Here is a 13,542-nt window from a genome sequence, read left to right as displayed (position 1 = left end):
AGCACCCCAAGTGCCGAGGGCCCAAAGCATCCCCCAGGGCGCCCCAGAGAGGGGCTACCCCATGCAGGATCGCCGCCCGGGGGCCCTCCTCGAGGTAGCCTCTCGCACCCCTCCCCCCATCCACGTCTTCCTTCCCCTCCCTCCTCCTTCCAGCCATGCCCCCTCCCTCCATCTCCCCCTGCACCCCCTCCCCCTCCCTGCGTCCTGTGCCCACCCCTCTGCCTCTGCACCACCCCGCCCGCATCCCTGCCCACATCCCCGCATCCCTGCCTCTATCTGCCCGCATCCCTGCCCGCTGCCTGTATCCCTGACCTGCTCCCTGCCTCTATCCCTTCCCACTGCCTCTATCCCTGCCCGTATCCTTGCAGAGCCCCTGCTCGTGCCCCCGTCCGGCTGCCCATGCCCCCCCCGCGCCTCCAGCCCCGCTGCCTGGCCGATTTCTTCTCCTACGAGACCACCAAGTCGGTGGTGGTGAAGAGCTGGGTGGTGGGCGTCGTCAACCGGGTCGTGCAGCTCCTCATCCTCTCCTACTTCATCGGGTGAGAGACCCCCCCACCGGGACCCCACTCCTCTGCTGGTGTTCCCCACCCCTCGGCAGAACATGCTCCCAGTCTACATAGCATCCCTGATGCTATGGTGACAAGCTGGGGACCGGGAGGGTGACACCAAGAGGGGACACTGGGTGGGTGCATGATGTGAGGTCAGGAGGGTGTCATGGGAATGGCAGCTGCCCGCTGGAGTGGGGGTGGGAACCGGGCTGTGAGAAGTGATGACAGCTACAGGCAGAGAGGGAAAGGTGACAGCAAGTGGCTGGCAGCATGTCTGTGATGGGGACATCAGGTTGACACAACGGGCAGGCGATGGGAGGGTGGCTGTTGGCATGGATGACGGGGAGGAGAGGTAGGGATGGGTGCTGAGGAGCATGCTAAACCCCAGGGGGTGACACAGACGGGTGACAAGTGGCTGTCAGAGGACTGGTGGCAGGAGGACTGGCTGCAGGTGGCAGGGAGCCAGCTGGCTGTCCCCACAGCTGACCCCTCCACCCACCAGCTGGGTGTTCCTGCATGAGAAGGCCTACCAGGTGCGGGACACTGTCATCGAGTCCTCGGTGGTGACTAAAGTGAAGGGCATCGGGAAGTATGGCAACCGCGTCCTGGACACAGCTGACTACGTCACCCCCCCACAGGCAGGAGACAGTGGGAAACCCCCCCGAGCCCTCCTAGCCTCATCTCAAATAAACCCAATAATCCCCAAGTGGCACGGGGTTGGGAGTGGGGGTGTGGTGGTGACATAGTGTCCCCGTCACCGCAGGGCACTTCGGTGTTCGTGGTGGTCACCAAGCAGATCCTGACGGAGAATCAGGAGCAGGGCATCTGCCCGGAGGTATGGGGACACAGGGGGTGGCATGGGGGGCACCGGTGTCCTCTGACCCACTGACCCCCCCTCTCCGCAGAGTGAAGCCGCATACCGGTGTGCATCCAACCGTGACTGTCAGGGGAAGGGCCGCACCACAGGCAGTGGTGAGTTTTGGAGGGGGATGGAGATCCCCAAAACCATGGAGTTTGAGCTCACCCGCATTATTGCCACAGGGGTGCTGACGGGACGCTGCGTCCCCTACAATGTGACCCTGCGCACCTGTGAGATCCGGGGCTGGTGCCCACCCGAGGTGGACACCGTCGATGTGTGAGTGTGCAGCAGCAGGAGAGGGGAAAAACACTGTGCCCCCTGCCCCGTTCAGGACCACCACCTCTTTCCCCACAGCCCTGTGATGCTGGAGGCTGAAAACTTCACCCTCTTCATCAAGAACAGCATCCGCTTCCCACTGTTTGGCTTCGAGAAGTGAGTGGCACTGCGGGGACACAGGGTGGGTTCTCACTGCTGGAGGCTCACAGCCATGTGCCCCCCCAGGGCCAACCTGCCTCCCCAGGTCAGTGCAGGAGAGCTGCAGCGCTGCCGCTTCCATCCCGAGCAGCAGCCGCTGTGCCCCATCCTGCGGCTGGGCGACGTGGCACGCTTCGCCGGGCAGGACTTCGCCTCGCTGGCTGCCACCGTGAGCTGGGGACACAAAGGATGTGGGATGCGGGGCATGAGAACAAGGGGATGCGGGACACGGGGACAGGGGATGTGAGGACAACAGGGTAAGGGATGTAGTGACTTGAGTTTTAGAGCCAGGGAGACCTGGGATGTGGTGTTCATGAATGTGGGAATGGGGGACATGGCGTGTGGGAACATAGGGGCTTGCGATGTGGGGATGTGGCAATGTGAGCCGTGGGGATGCAGGGATGTAGGACATGGGAAAATAGTACTGCAAGGACACGGGGACGTGGGACATGGATGGAGGGACACGGGGCCACGTGGCACAGGACGCATTGCCCTCACGGCCGGCTGGGCAGGGCGGGGTGCTGGGCATCAAGATCGGCTGGGTGTGCGACCTGGACCGCGCCTGGGAGCTGTGCCTGCCCCGCTACTCCTTCACTCGCTTGGACAGTGTCACCCAGCACAGCCCCGGCTCCCCTGGCTACAACTTCAGGTAGGGCCACGTGTGGCTGCCTGCCGTGGGGACAGCTGCAGAGCATGGGGTGCCAGGCGGCCGTGTCCCACGCAGGCACGCACGGTACTATCGTGGGCACAACGGCACTGAGCTGCGCACCCTCACCAAGGCCTTCGGCATCCGCTTCGACGTGTTGGTGTATGGCAACGTGCGTATGGACACAGCATCCCAGGGACCTATGGGTGCCATAGGTGGAAGCCGTGCCGACTCAGCTCTCTGCCTTCCCGCAGGCTGGGAAATTTGGCATTGTGCCCACCCTCATCAACACGGTAGCTGCCTTCACCTCCATCGGCGTGGTGAGTTGAGGCAGTCCTCAGCCCTGGGGCAAGCAGGTAACCCACAGCCGTAGGGCTGAGGGCCATGGTGATGCCCAAAAGCGGTGGGAAGGAGGATGGAGGGAAATCCCACTGCCACAAAGCAGGGTGATGGAAAAGGTGATGGCAGCCTAATTCCTGGAGGTCTGTGGGGTGTTGGAGGCACCCCGCAGCCCTTTCCCCATTACTGTTGCCCCCTAGGGCACGGTGCTGTGCGATATCATCCTGCTCAACTTCCTGAAGGGCGCCGAGCACTACAAGGCCCGCAAGTTTGAGGAGGTCAGTTGGCTGCTGGGTACCCCTATGGAGGGGCAATCCCAGAGCCCCTAAGCACCCTGGGTGCCACGGCTATGGGACAGGGAGTGACCTCATGTCCATCCCCTGTCCCACAGGTGCCAGAAGCCAGTGTGCCCCCAGCCCCTGCTAGCCCCACAGGCTGTGTGCCAGGAGCCCTGGGGGACCAGAGCCGGGAGAAGCAGTCCACTGACTCAGGAACCTTCTCCCTGGGCCTCTAGCTCTGGGTGCCATGGCGCAGTCCCTGTCTGCATTTGGCCCCATGATCTCTCCTCTCCAGAGCCCCCCAGTCCTACTCCTTAACCACACTGTCACTTGGACGGGACAGGGGAGGTGTATGGGGTGTGAGTGTAACGTGTTCCCGTGCTTCTATAAGGCCACAGCATGCAAAGCCCCCAGCCCCAAGGTGAGGAGCAGGAATGGGGACAGTGGGGGGACACAGCCCCAAGCTGCTGAGATTGGTATGGGGGTGGGTGAGGACCAGGGGGTAGCTGTGGGAACACCAGGAATGGGTGGCAGTGGGGATGGGCACCAGGGGCCTAGGAGTGACAAAGGGGTCAAGGGCTGGGGGTGAGAGTCAGGAGTGATGGTGGGGATGCAGGGACGTGAGGGACATAGGGTGGCACAGGGAGCTGGGAGCCATGGAGGCAGCACAGGAGTGGCAGAGAAGAGCAGTACCTTCAGGCTCACCTCAGAACCGGCCGAGGGGATGCAGAGAACCTTCACCCCAATAAAGCCTTGGTGTGCAGCCCCACGCCTGTGCCCTCTGTGTGTGGGGTTAATGGGTGGGGGGCTCTAATGGGTGCAGGAGACATGAGGTGACCTGGGATGGGGGAAGCAGTCTCTACCACCACAAGATCCCACTGCAGCCCCCAGCATCTTCCCTTTGCCTCCGAACACATGCTGGAACCACATGTCCCCTATCACTGTGCACTGCCCCAGCTCCACTGCAACCCCAAGCCGCTAACTGCCATGGGGTGGCCTGAGGGGAACCAGGTACAGTTTGGCAACTTGTCCAAGGTCACTTCCTCCCTCTGCAGTTTTGGAGCCCATGGCAGCCCATGGCTGCTATTGGCTCCAGATGCCACCATCCACTGAGGCAGCCCTGTGCCTCTGTTTCTGTGTCTTGCCATGCCCTGAGCCCACAGGGAGATGTCACTAACATGCACCAGATGCTGCTGTGCCTGGGAATGCAGACCCTCCATGCCCCTAACTTGGGCACGAGACAGCAGCACCCTTACTGCAATGGCAAATTGGTACTTTGGGCTGTTGGGCAAACTACTGCCCCCTCTAAAGGGGCACAACCACTTTCCTGACCATTCCGTGATGGTCTTGTGCCCCAAGGAGTAGCAGGGTTGTGGGGCAGGGTGGCAGTGCTTAGGGATGGGGTGGCAGGGAACAGGCAGCATTGGAAAGGGGTCATGGTAGGAGATGAGGTGGCTGAATAATGGACACAGGACCACCCTAAAGGATGATGGCACCTGGGCCCCCTGACCCCTTGTGTACCTCCAGGCCACCCTATGGCAGTTGGTGGCTTGGGCCAGGGCTGGGGTGGTGCAAGGCTGCAGGGGACATGTGACTCCAGCATCCCTATAAGGGCCAAGGCAGGCAGAAGCTCTGAGCCCCAAGGTGAGGAGCAGGGACAGGAACAGGGATGGCACTGGGGACACAGCCCTGTGCTGCTGGGCTGGAGCTGGGGAACAGAGGAAAGACAGCCCTGAATCTGGTATATGCAGTTCTGTGATGCCCTGGGGATGTGGTGGGAGGTACATGATGGCATGGGTGGCACAGAACCAGATGTGGCCCCGGGAATGGCAAGAGGCTACAGAGCATGAGGGACATAGGGGTGGCTGAGGGCTGGGGGTGGCAGGAGGGACACGGGGAATGGGTGGCACTGAGGATGATGGGGGTCAGAGACTCAGGAGTGATGGGACTGAGGGCTGGGAGGGAGGGGTAGGGCTGGTGCTGGAGACACCAGAGGAGACAAAGGACATGGGGTAGCATGGAAGACCAGGTGCCATGAGGACCATCAGGGCTGGCCAAGGGCTCTCCTGAGATGATCCCAGGGAACACAGGTCCATGGGGCAAGAGATCCTCCAGGCCTGCCATGTCCCCACGGCTCTCCACAATGTAGCCTGGCCTGCTCCTTGTCCTGACCCTGCTGGGCATGGTTTCTGCCCTCTGCCCCAGTGAGTAGCTCAGGGACCACTAGGGACACAATGGGAACAGCTCAAGGACACCCCTGTCCCCAGTCTCAGGGCACTGGGGTTGGTGGGGGGCCAGAGGGGACACTCCAGCCTGTCCCTACCCTCAGCCTCCTGGCACACTGTGGAGGTACCTGCAGGCAGAGAAGTGGTGCTTCATGGTGGTGAAGGCATTGCGCACCTACAAGCGTGCCCAGCTGAGAGGGATGGGGAGGTCAGCAGGATGCCAGGCTCCCATGGGCGCTGCCAGCGTCATCTGTGCCCTTCAGACCTACTGCCAGGACATATACAAGGGACAGCTGGCCTTGGTGCGCATCACAGCCACTAACGAACTGCTGAGGAAGCTGGCAGCCACGTACACCTACTGCAACCTCTGGATCAGGGCTGTCACCAGTTGCAAGGTAACAGGACCCAGCAGGCATCCAGGGCTTGGCCAGGGGTGGGTGCAGGATGCTGAGCCCCGCCGCCACAGGGTGGGTCATGGAAGACATCCTGGGAGGACCTGAGCTCCTGGAACTATGCAAACTGGGCCAGCAGGCAGCCCTGCCGATGGTACAGAACCTGCACCGTGTTCAACCCCAAAGGTAAGCACAGCCCTGCACCAGGGCACAGGCTCTGGTGCTGGGAGCAATGGGTGGGAGGGCATTTAGTGGGGACAGGTACTGGGAGTGTGTCACCAGACATGGGACACTGAGATGGGGCACGGGGACAGGGGACAGGGAGTCTGTGGGTCTCCCTGTGTCCCTGACAATGGGTCCTGTCCATAGATGGGCTCTGGAGAAGTAGAGCATGCTTCCTGCTGCGCTTGTTCCTCTGTCAGCACTGAGAGAGTGCCCGGGGGCCCTGCCATGGCTCCCCAGTGCCCAGGGACTCACAGTGGCCCATGTCACTGTCCTAGTAAAGTGCCTCACAAACTGCCTTGAGGCCACATGTCCATGTGTTTTAGGGCCAGGGGGAGACTGGAGGCAGAATGGGGCTCAACCCCACAGCAGATACTGGAGAAGCTCCAAGGGTGTGGGGCACTGGGTGGGAGCAGCACCACAGGCAGAGGCTTTGGAATATTTATTCTATCCCAAGCACACCCACCCCTCAGTGTGCCCCCCGGCACAGTCCCATCCCTCCCCCAAAGTCCAGTAGAAAAAAGCTGGATGGTAGTGCAGGGTTCAATGGGGTGTCTGGGCGGGGGTCTCGGCACTTGCGGAAGCCTCCAGGGGACTTGAGGCAGCCTCCAGATCCTTGGCACGTCGCCGGCATTCACGGGCCACCACCACAGGACTGACGTAGGCCAGCAGCACCACGGCGATGAGCCCCACGTTCATCTGTGGTGGAGTGATGGGTGTTGAGGGCATGGGACCGGGGGCTGATCCCAAACAGACAAGGGGCCAGCTCCTCAGCCCCCTAAAGGCTGCCTGTGCTGGAGTAGCAAACCACACCATGGTACTACAGACTAGCATCTCTCCCCAGCACAGCGTGCCCCCAGGCTACCACGGGGCAGAACCTCCTGCTCTTCATAGGCCAGCATCCCCACCCAAACTTAGATCAGGCCCTCCATCCCCCCATAGCATAAGCCCCATCCTGCCATGGACTATAGACTCCATCTTCTCATTGTCTGCTGTTTCCAACCCCACGTGGGGGAGGAGCCCCATCCAAACTGGCACTGGGACCTCCTTTCATCCATGACCACCACCCTGACCACCACCCCACCATGGAACTGTCTCCCCTGGGCTATGGGGTATCCATTGGCTGTGGGGAGCACTCACATAGAAAGGGTCCCCCTGGAGCGCTCCATGCACCAGGGCAATGCAGGGATACTGCAGCAGGGCCACCAGCGCCGACAGGGCCATGGCCAGCCCGTAGAGCTTCCCAAAGTGCTGTGGAGGAAACCTGCCAGAACAGCCTGCATGTCACCACTGTGCCCATCACCATGCCACCTCCACCCTCACGCCACCACCCCCTCCTTTACCACCATCCCCTGTCACCGCTGTACTGTCCCCCTCCACCCTGACTTCACTATTGCTTTATTACCCACCCACGTCCCCACTGCTCCCTCCCCTGCCATCACCACTCTGTCCCCTGCCACCACCAACATCAAGGTGCACAGGACTCACGCGATGGCCAGGAAGGCGGCGTTGCCCCCGTAGAGGAAGGAGCGGCTGATCACCTGGAGCACGAATGTGACAAACTGCACAGGCAGGATAGGCACGGCAGCACAGATGGAGAATAGCACGCACTGCGTCACCGTCAACACCAGTGATGGCACGGATGCCCGTAGGTCAGCCAGTGCCCCCTGGGCTCCTGCAGGCATGGCAAGATTAGGGCACAGTGGGGACATGTCCCCAGGTAGAGCGGGAAGAACAGGGAGTGCTACGGTCACATGCATGGGCACGGTGGGGTTGGGGCATCATGGGGACACTTTTGTGGAAACGGTGGGATAAGGACATTGTGGGGACCTGTTCACGGGGTCAAAGCGTGGTGGGGACGTGTTCATGGATGTGGTGGGATCCAGCCATTGTAGCAGCACATCCATTGGCACAGCGGGGGGTCAGAGCTTTATGGGGGCACAACTACAGGCATAGCAGGGTCAGAGCATGGTGGTAGCATGTCCCAGGCAGAGCGGGGTTGGGGACATTTGCAGCTCCAGTGCGCCAAGAGAGGGATGGGGGGATAGGGACAGTTACCCTCAGCACGGTGGGCCTTGTTCCGCTTGTGGCAGTCGAGAATGAGGCCGTTCCAGGGAGCGCAGAGCACCCCACAGAGCTGGGTGAAGGCGAAGGCGTTGGTGTAGATGCTCACTGTGAAGAGGCAGGGTCAGTGCAGAGGGCCGATTCCCAGCCCCCTGCCTGGCTCACTGTGCCCCCCAGCCACCATGCCCTACCCAGGTGTTCATTGCCTAAGGCCAGGTGGTCGAGCAGTGGGTTGAGGGTACCAATGAAGAGGTAGTGGCGCAGCTGCATGACTGAGAGCCACACCACGTGCCACATGAAGAGCCATGAGAGCACACAGGGCCAGAAGGGCTCCACAGCTGCATTGCCTGCACAGAACAAAAGCATCCATCAGGCTGCCTACGCCCACAACACGTGGCCACGCCTATTTCCCAAATGTCCCCACCACAGTTGACACATCCATCCACTGGGTCTCGTGGTACCAAGAACCCCCACCCAACCCATGGGCCAACAGCTCAGATGACTGTGTACCACCCACATCCCAGCACCCCACTTCCCAGCACCCATCACACTCATGGCCATGCCCACCCATGCCTTTGCCAATAGTCCCAGCCCTAGTTCTCCCCCACCTTTTGGGGCACTGGGCTCCAGGGGCACTTCCTCCGGCCCATCATCCTCCGGCGGGCGCTTCTCCTCATAGGTGCGGTACGACTGGGAGCGCCCCGGGCATGACAGCCTACAGCACCACTTGCCTTGTCAACCACCACAGCATCCCAGTGCCACCACCACCTCCACTCGCAGGATGGGCACCGTGACCACCACAACCCATGGGATGGGCGCCATGACCACCACAACCCACAGGATAGGCACCATGACCACCACCACCCAAGAGATGGGTGCCATAACCACCACCACCCAAAAGATGGACACCATGACCACCACCACCCAGAAGATGGACACCATGACTACCATCACCACCTACAGGATGGGTACCATGACCACCACCACCACCCAAGAGATGGGTGCCATAACCACCAGCACCACCCAAGAGATGGGAGCCATGACCACCACCACCACCCAAGAGATGGGTGCTATAACCACCACCACCACCTGTGGAATGGACCCCATGACCATCACCCACAGGATGGGCACCACCACCTCCTAAGGGATGGGTTTTGCCATCCTGGGAGCACAGGCAGGGCAGGGCCTCCCTTACCCATAGTTGTAGGCAGGTGGCAGCGGGTAAGGGATGTGCATGCGGGGCATGAGGAAGATGGTGCGCAGCAGGTGCCAGACGCTGCAGGCTGCCATGAAGAGAAACATGGTCCGCAGGGACAGTCCGTGCTCATGCAGCACCTGGGGACATGTACAGGTTGCCACTATGCCATGCTGGCCACTGGTCTCTGCACAGGGCCACCACAGATGTCAGACCCCAGCTGTGCCCCTGTCTGTCCTCAGCCCACCTCAGTGCCTGTGCTGTGAACAGGCAAATCTGGTGCCTGCAGTGTTCCTCACCCCATGCCCACCTTGATAATGAGGAATATGGCAGACGAGGAGTCAAAGGCCCCGTTGTAGAGGGTGATGATGATGGAGCGGTACTTCCCAAAGAGGTTCCCCACCTGGCACACAGAACCCCCCCATAATGCTGTCAGTGTCCCCATCGCCAGGCAGGGTGCCTGAGCTGTGGGGTGAGGGTTCAGACGCCTCCCACCTGCATGTTGGTGAGGATGAGGAGAATGCCTCCCACCGACAGCATTGACATAGCCGGGAAGAGCAGCACTGCTTGGTCTGGGGACACAGGTGTCAGTGGGTTCAAGGGACATGGGTGGGGTAGGGGCACCCCACATCTGTGTGGGTCTCACCTGGCGTGGAGAAGGCAACGAGCAGGGTCCCACCAGTGTAGAGGGTGCTGAAACATGGGGACAGTGTTCACAAGGGGGCACAGGATCCCCACCCCTGTGCTCCAACACCCCAGCATCCCACCACTGGCCTCATGTGGCACCTCTGAAGTGGAGGAATGTGGGGAAGAGGCTGGCTCTACAGTTGCAGGGGTGCCCTAGGGACATCAGTGGGGAATAAGAGCATACGGGGGGCTGTAGGCAACAAAGGACACCCTGGGGACATTTGGTGGCATTGGGAAACAAACACTGCTGCCCCCCACCTCCCTCCCCCCCGTGTGAGCAGGGCTCCACCAGTCCCACCCTACCTGGGAGCCCCGATAACCACCCTGCTCCCGATAACGCTCCCCCAGCCCTGCGTCAGCGCCCAACTAAAGGGTCCTCCATCCCCAGCACCCACATGTGTCCCTCTGCCACCCCCCACAGCACTCACATGGCGATGAGGCGGGCAACAGCAGTGCCAAAGCGGTCGAAGACGTAGCCCATGGGGAGAGTCATGAAGTTGTTCATGAAGGAGCCGATAGTGAAGACCAAGGAGAACTGCTCATCCTGCCCGCTGCAGTCTGCAAGGCAGCCATCGGTGGGGACAGGAGCACCAGCACAGGGGACACGGGCATGGGGGAAGTGGGGAAAAGGGGCAGCACTGGGGACAGGAAAAGCAGGGAGCCAGTGGGAATAATGGGCACTGGGACAGTGGGGATACAGGAATGACAGCAGGAACCCAGGGCACCGAAGTGCACCACACAGTAGGAACATGGGAGGCACCCCCAGGACACCAGTAGGAACAGGGCCCCCCCAGGACACCAGGGACAAGGACTCAGCACTGATAGGGATGGTGACACCGGGGCCGTACCGGGATGCAGCGTCCCATTGGGGTTGAGGCTGGCCGAGGACTCGCACCACTGCTTAAAGTAGCCCAGGTTCTTGAGGACGTAGACGAGGGAGGCCCAGCCAAAGATGATGCCGCAGAAAGCACCGCACTCCAGCAGCCCTGAGAGCAGAGTGCCCAGCTTCTTGGCTCGCCCCGCACCCCCCGCCATGCTGTCAGGCACGGGGCTCTGCTGCTTCTGCGGGGGACAAGCGGGGAAGTCACAGCCCTCCCTCTCCACACAGTCCCTCATTTTGCATGTGACCAACCACCTGGACAAAGGCCAACCCGGCCCCTACTCCATCCCTTGTCCCCTGGGCAGCTCCCCCCACTGACACCCACCTGTACCCTGGTGCCACTGCAGCAGCAGAGTTTGGACCCTGGTCTGAATCCCTGTGTGGGGTGCCTGAGGCACACGGCCGCACTGTGCACTTCTGCTGGGATCACTGGGGGGGGAGGGCAGGGCTGCTGGTGCCAGATAGGCAAAGAACTGTTCTCCCTCCCCAGCACCACCTCCTTATCTCCCTGCAGCACTCAGTCCTGGGGACCTGCAACCTCCGTAAGCGTGACCCCCCGGGGCCTGGCACACCGATCTGGTGCATTTCTGAGAATGCTGTACAACTCGCAGCGTGGAGGCACAGCCCTGGGGGTGCTGGCACTGTTGCTAGGACCACAGCACCTGGGGACAATGACACACCCCCAGGGGCCTGATGCACACACCTGCATCCTACGAGGCACCCCGGCACGCACCTTGGGGACAATGGCACATACCCCCTGGCGACAACGACACATCCCCAGGGAACCTCCAACGGTGCCAGGCATGCTGACACACCCTTTGGGGACACTGGCACCTCCCCGGGAACCCAATCACAGGCCCTGGGTGCAATGAGACACTGGTGGGGAACCCAGCACATTCCACCAGTGTCAAACAAGGGACCTGCAGCTGGCTGCCACAGGCGCTAAGGTCATGTCCCCACACACCACACTGAAGCCCCAGCACTTGCCACCACCCACACCTGCACCACAGCATCACCATGTCACCAGGTCCTGCTGGTGACACCAGCAGCCCTGCAGCCAGTGTAATGGCTGCTAATGAGGCCTCATTAGTTGGATGGGGGACAGGCGGATGGCTAAAGATTAACCTGGGCAGATGGCAATGGCTCAGCCCCGAGGTCGGGGGAGGGGGGGGGGGGGGGGGGAATGGCACTATATATAGCTAGCTGTCCCAGCAGAGGTTGCAGGCTGGGGGCGCAAGCCGGGGTGGCACAGGAGATCTGTGGCAAAGAGGAATGCTGCCTGCCTGGCGCCACCGCTGTGTGCCACCGGTCTCCCCAGGAAGGAGACGGAGCTTCTGTAGGGGCTGCTGTATGGATGGGCTGCAGGATGCTGAGCGCAATCCTGCCCCATCCAGTGGACCTGGAGCCCTCCCGGCCCCGTCAGCTTCCGGGGAGGGGTGCGGGTGCCCAGGACTGGGCGAAGACGCAGCCCCATGACGCAGCAGGCGGCCCTGACAGCCCCCGCGACTGGAACTTCCCGCAGCCATGCGGGCGCGCACATGGTGAGGCACGCACGTGGTGGAGGGAGCACACGTAGCCCCCAGGTTCGGCCCCACGCAGTCCCGACACCGCCGCGAGCATCTCACGCTCCGGCCCGAGCCCCTCTGCTTCCACCGCGACCCGCAGTCTTCCTGGATCCCCGGGACCGCCCCGCCCCGCCGCTCAGGGTCGCTGTCGGGCTCGGGGCACCCGCTACCCGGCACGCCCCACCGCCCTCTCGAGCATCCCGGCCGCCGCTCTCCTGGCCCGGCCCGGTTCGGCCCTGCTGGGCGCGGAGCCGCCCGCCCGCATCTGCCGGGAGTGGCATCGCCGCGGCTCCGCCCTTGTTCGGCCCGGCGGGGCGGGGATGCGACCAGCCCGGATGAGGCTGAGCCCCGTGGCCCGGCCCGGCTCGGCTGGTTCCGAGGACTGCACGCTTACCGTCACCTCGGCAGCGCCCGCTCGTCCTTCTAGGCGGGAGGCGGAGCGGAGAGAACCGACGCGGCCTCCGGGGCGTCGGCGGGGGCGGGGCGGGCCAGGAACTGCCGTGGGGTCACCGGGACTAAGACCCCCGAACTTGGGGTCCATCCTTAGTCGCGTGACCGACCCGCCAGCCCCGTGTCCTTCACTACCCTCCCTCCCATCCGTCTGTCCGTCCTCCCCCGGTACCACCGCCCCCACAGCCCCATTCATCCCTTCACCCGTCCATTCATCCCTGCTGGCAGGCGCCGGCCACCCCGCAACCTGCCACTCAGCTGCACAGCCATCCACCCATCCATCTGCCTGCCTCCTGCCCATCTGTCCCATTCCATCCATCCATCCATGCATCCATCCATCCATCCATCCATCCATCCATCCATCCATCCATCCATCCATCCTTCCATCCTGCTTCTCACCCACCCAACCCTACACCTGCTCAACATCTGCTCATCATCTGGCCTTCACTCTTTCACTGCCACCCTCATCCAACCCATGCCTTCACCCCCACCTCCCCATCCATCATTTCTTTTTTTCCATCCATCCATCTCTCTTCCACCACCCTCCACCACCCTTGCTCCCATCTCATCGCCCATCTCTTTCCACCCGCATCTTGGTGCCATTGCCTTCCTAGGACCTGCCAGGGGCTCAAGGGTCTGTCCCACACCCCCACGCCATACCCCGGGTGGGTGGATGCAAGTACAGGACCAACGCTGGAGGTGCCCAGCGCCGCAGGCC

General features: G+C 62.2%; 3 protein-coding genes across 6 annotated transcripts; 2 read left to right on the top strand and 1 right to left on the bottom strand.

Moving 5' to 3' along the window:
- The first annotated feature begins 239 nt into the window (after positions 1 to 239).
- P2RX3 (purinergic receptor P2X 3) lies at positions 240 to 3,823 on the top strand. Its single transcript, XM_048948315.1, has 12 exons — positions 240 to 539; positions 1,051 to 1,186; positions 1,312 to 1,383; positions 1,454 to 1,520; positions 1,590 to 1,683; positions 1,762 to 1,839; positions 1,909 to 2,050; positions 2,394 to 2,530; positions 2,606 to 2,699; positions 2,782 to 2,847; positions 3,067 to 3,144; positions 3,258 to 3,823. Exons 1-12 carry the CDS (start codon positions 400 to 402, stop codon positions 3,378 to 3,380), a joined length of 1,227 nt encoding a protein of 408 aa, XP_048804272.1. The 5' UTR covers positions 240 to 399; the 3' UTR covers positions 3,381 to 3,823.
- Positions 3,824 to 5,287: 1,464 nt separating this feature from the next.
- LOC125694703 (bone marrow proteoglycan-like) lies at positions 5,288 to 6,189 on the top strand. The gene is given in 4 exon segments (XM_048948281.1): positions 5,288 to 5,348; positions 5,412 to 5,764; positions 5,836 to 5,947; positions 6,131 to 6,189. Coding segments are annotated over 4 exon segments (585 nt in total).
- A 238-nt stretch (positions 6,190 to 6,427) lies between these two features.
- SLC43A3 (solute carrier family 43 member 3) lies at positions 6,428 to 12,840 on the bottom strand. Of its 4 annotated transcripts, none has more exons than XM_048949733.1 (13): positions 12,769 to 12,840; positions 10,778 to 10,991; positions 10,358 to 10,487; positions 9,889 to 9,935; positions 9,738 to 9,814; positions 9,553 to 9,645; positions 9,243 to 9,382; positions 8,656 to 8,762; positions 8,239 to 8,394; positions 8,042 to 8,155; positions 7,472 to 7,658; positions 7,124 to 7,247; positions 6,429 to 6,682 (listed from the first exon to the last, which is right to left on the bottom strand). In XM_048949733.1, the coding sequence occupies exons 2-13, from the start codon at positions 10,962 to 10,964 to the stop codon at positions 6,527 to 6,529; spliced, it is 1,518 nt and encodes a 505-aa protein (XP_048805690.1). In that variant the 5' UTR covers positions 10,965 to 10,991; positions 12,769 to 12,840; the 3' UTR covers positions 6,429 to 6,526. The 4 variants fall into 4 exon arrangements, with proteins under 4 accessions (XP_048805691.1, XP_048805690.1, XP_048805688.1 ...); XM_048949731.1 differs by lacking the exon at positions 12,769 to 12,840 and adding an exon at positions 12,364 to 12,747; XM_048949732.1 differs by lacking the exon at positions 12,769 to 12,840 and adding an exon at positions 11,135 to 11,954.
- Positions 12,841 to 13,542: the final 702 nt, after the last annotated feature.

This window comes from Lagopus muta, chromosome 6, assembly GCF_023343835.1.
Source record: "Lagopus muta isolate bLagMut1 chromosome 6, bLagMut1 primary, whole genome shotgun sequence".
Lineage (NCBI taxonomy): Eukaryota > Metazoa > Chordata > Aves > Galliformes > Phasianidae > Lagopus > Lagopus muta.
The sequence above is the reverse complement of the archived record's forward strand: the minus strand, read 5'-3'. Positions and strand labels throughout refer to the sequence as shown.

Excerpts from the sequence above, each read along its gene's own strand:
- P2RX3 (XM_048948315.1), top strand. The coding sequence starts at position 400 with ATGCCCCCCCCGCGCCTCCAGCCCCGCTGCCTGGCCGATTTCTTCTCC. Across the intron at positions 1,384-1,453 it reads AGCAGGGCATCTGCCCGGAG|AGTGAAGCCGCATACCGGTG; the intron begins GTATGGGGACAC and ends CCCTCTCCGCAG. Across the intron at positions 2,531-2,605 it reads TCCCCTGGCTACAACTTCAG|GCACGCACGGTACTATCGTG; the intron begins GTAGGGCCACGT and ends TGTCCCACGCAG.
- SLC43A3 (XM_048949731.1), bottom strand. The coding sequence starts at position 12,429 with ATGCTCGCGGCGGTGTCGGGACTGCGTGGGGCCGAACCTGGGGGCTAC. Across the intron at positions 8,763-9,242 it reads CCACCTGCCTACAACTATGG|GCTGTCATGCCCGGGGCGCT; the intron begins GTAAGGGAGGCC and ends GTGGTGCTGTAG. Across the intron at positions 7,248-7,471 it reads GCCGCCTTCCTGGCCATCGC|GTTTCCTCCACAGCACTTTG; the intron begins GTGAGTCCTGTG and ends CTGTTCTGGCAG.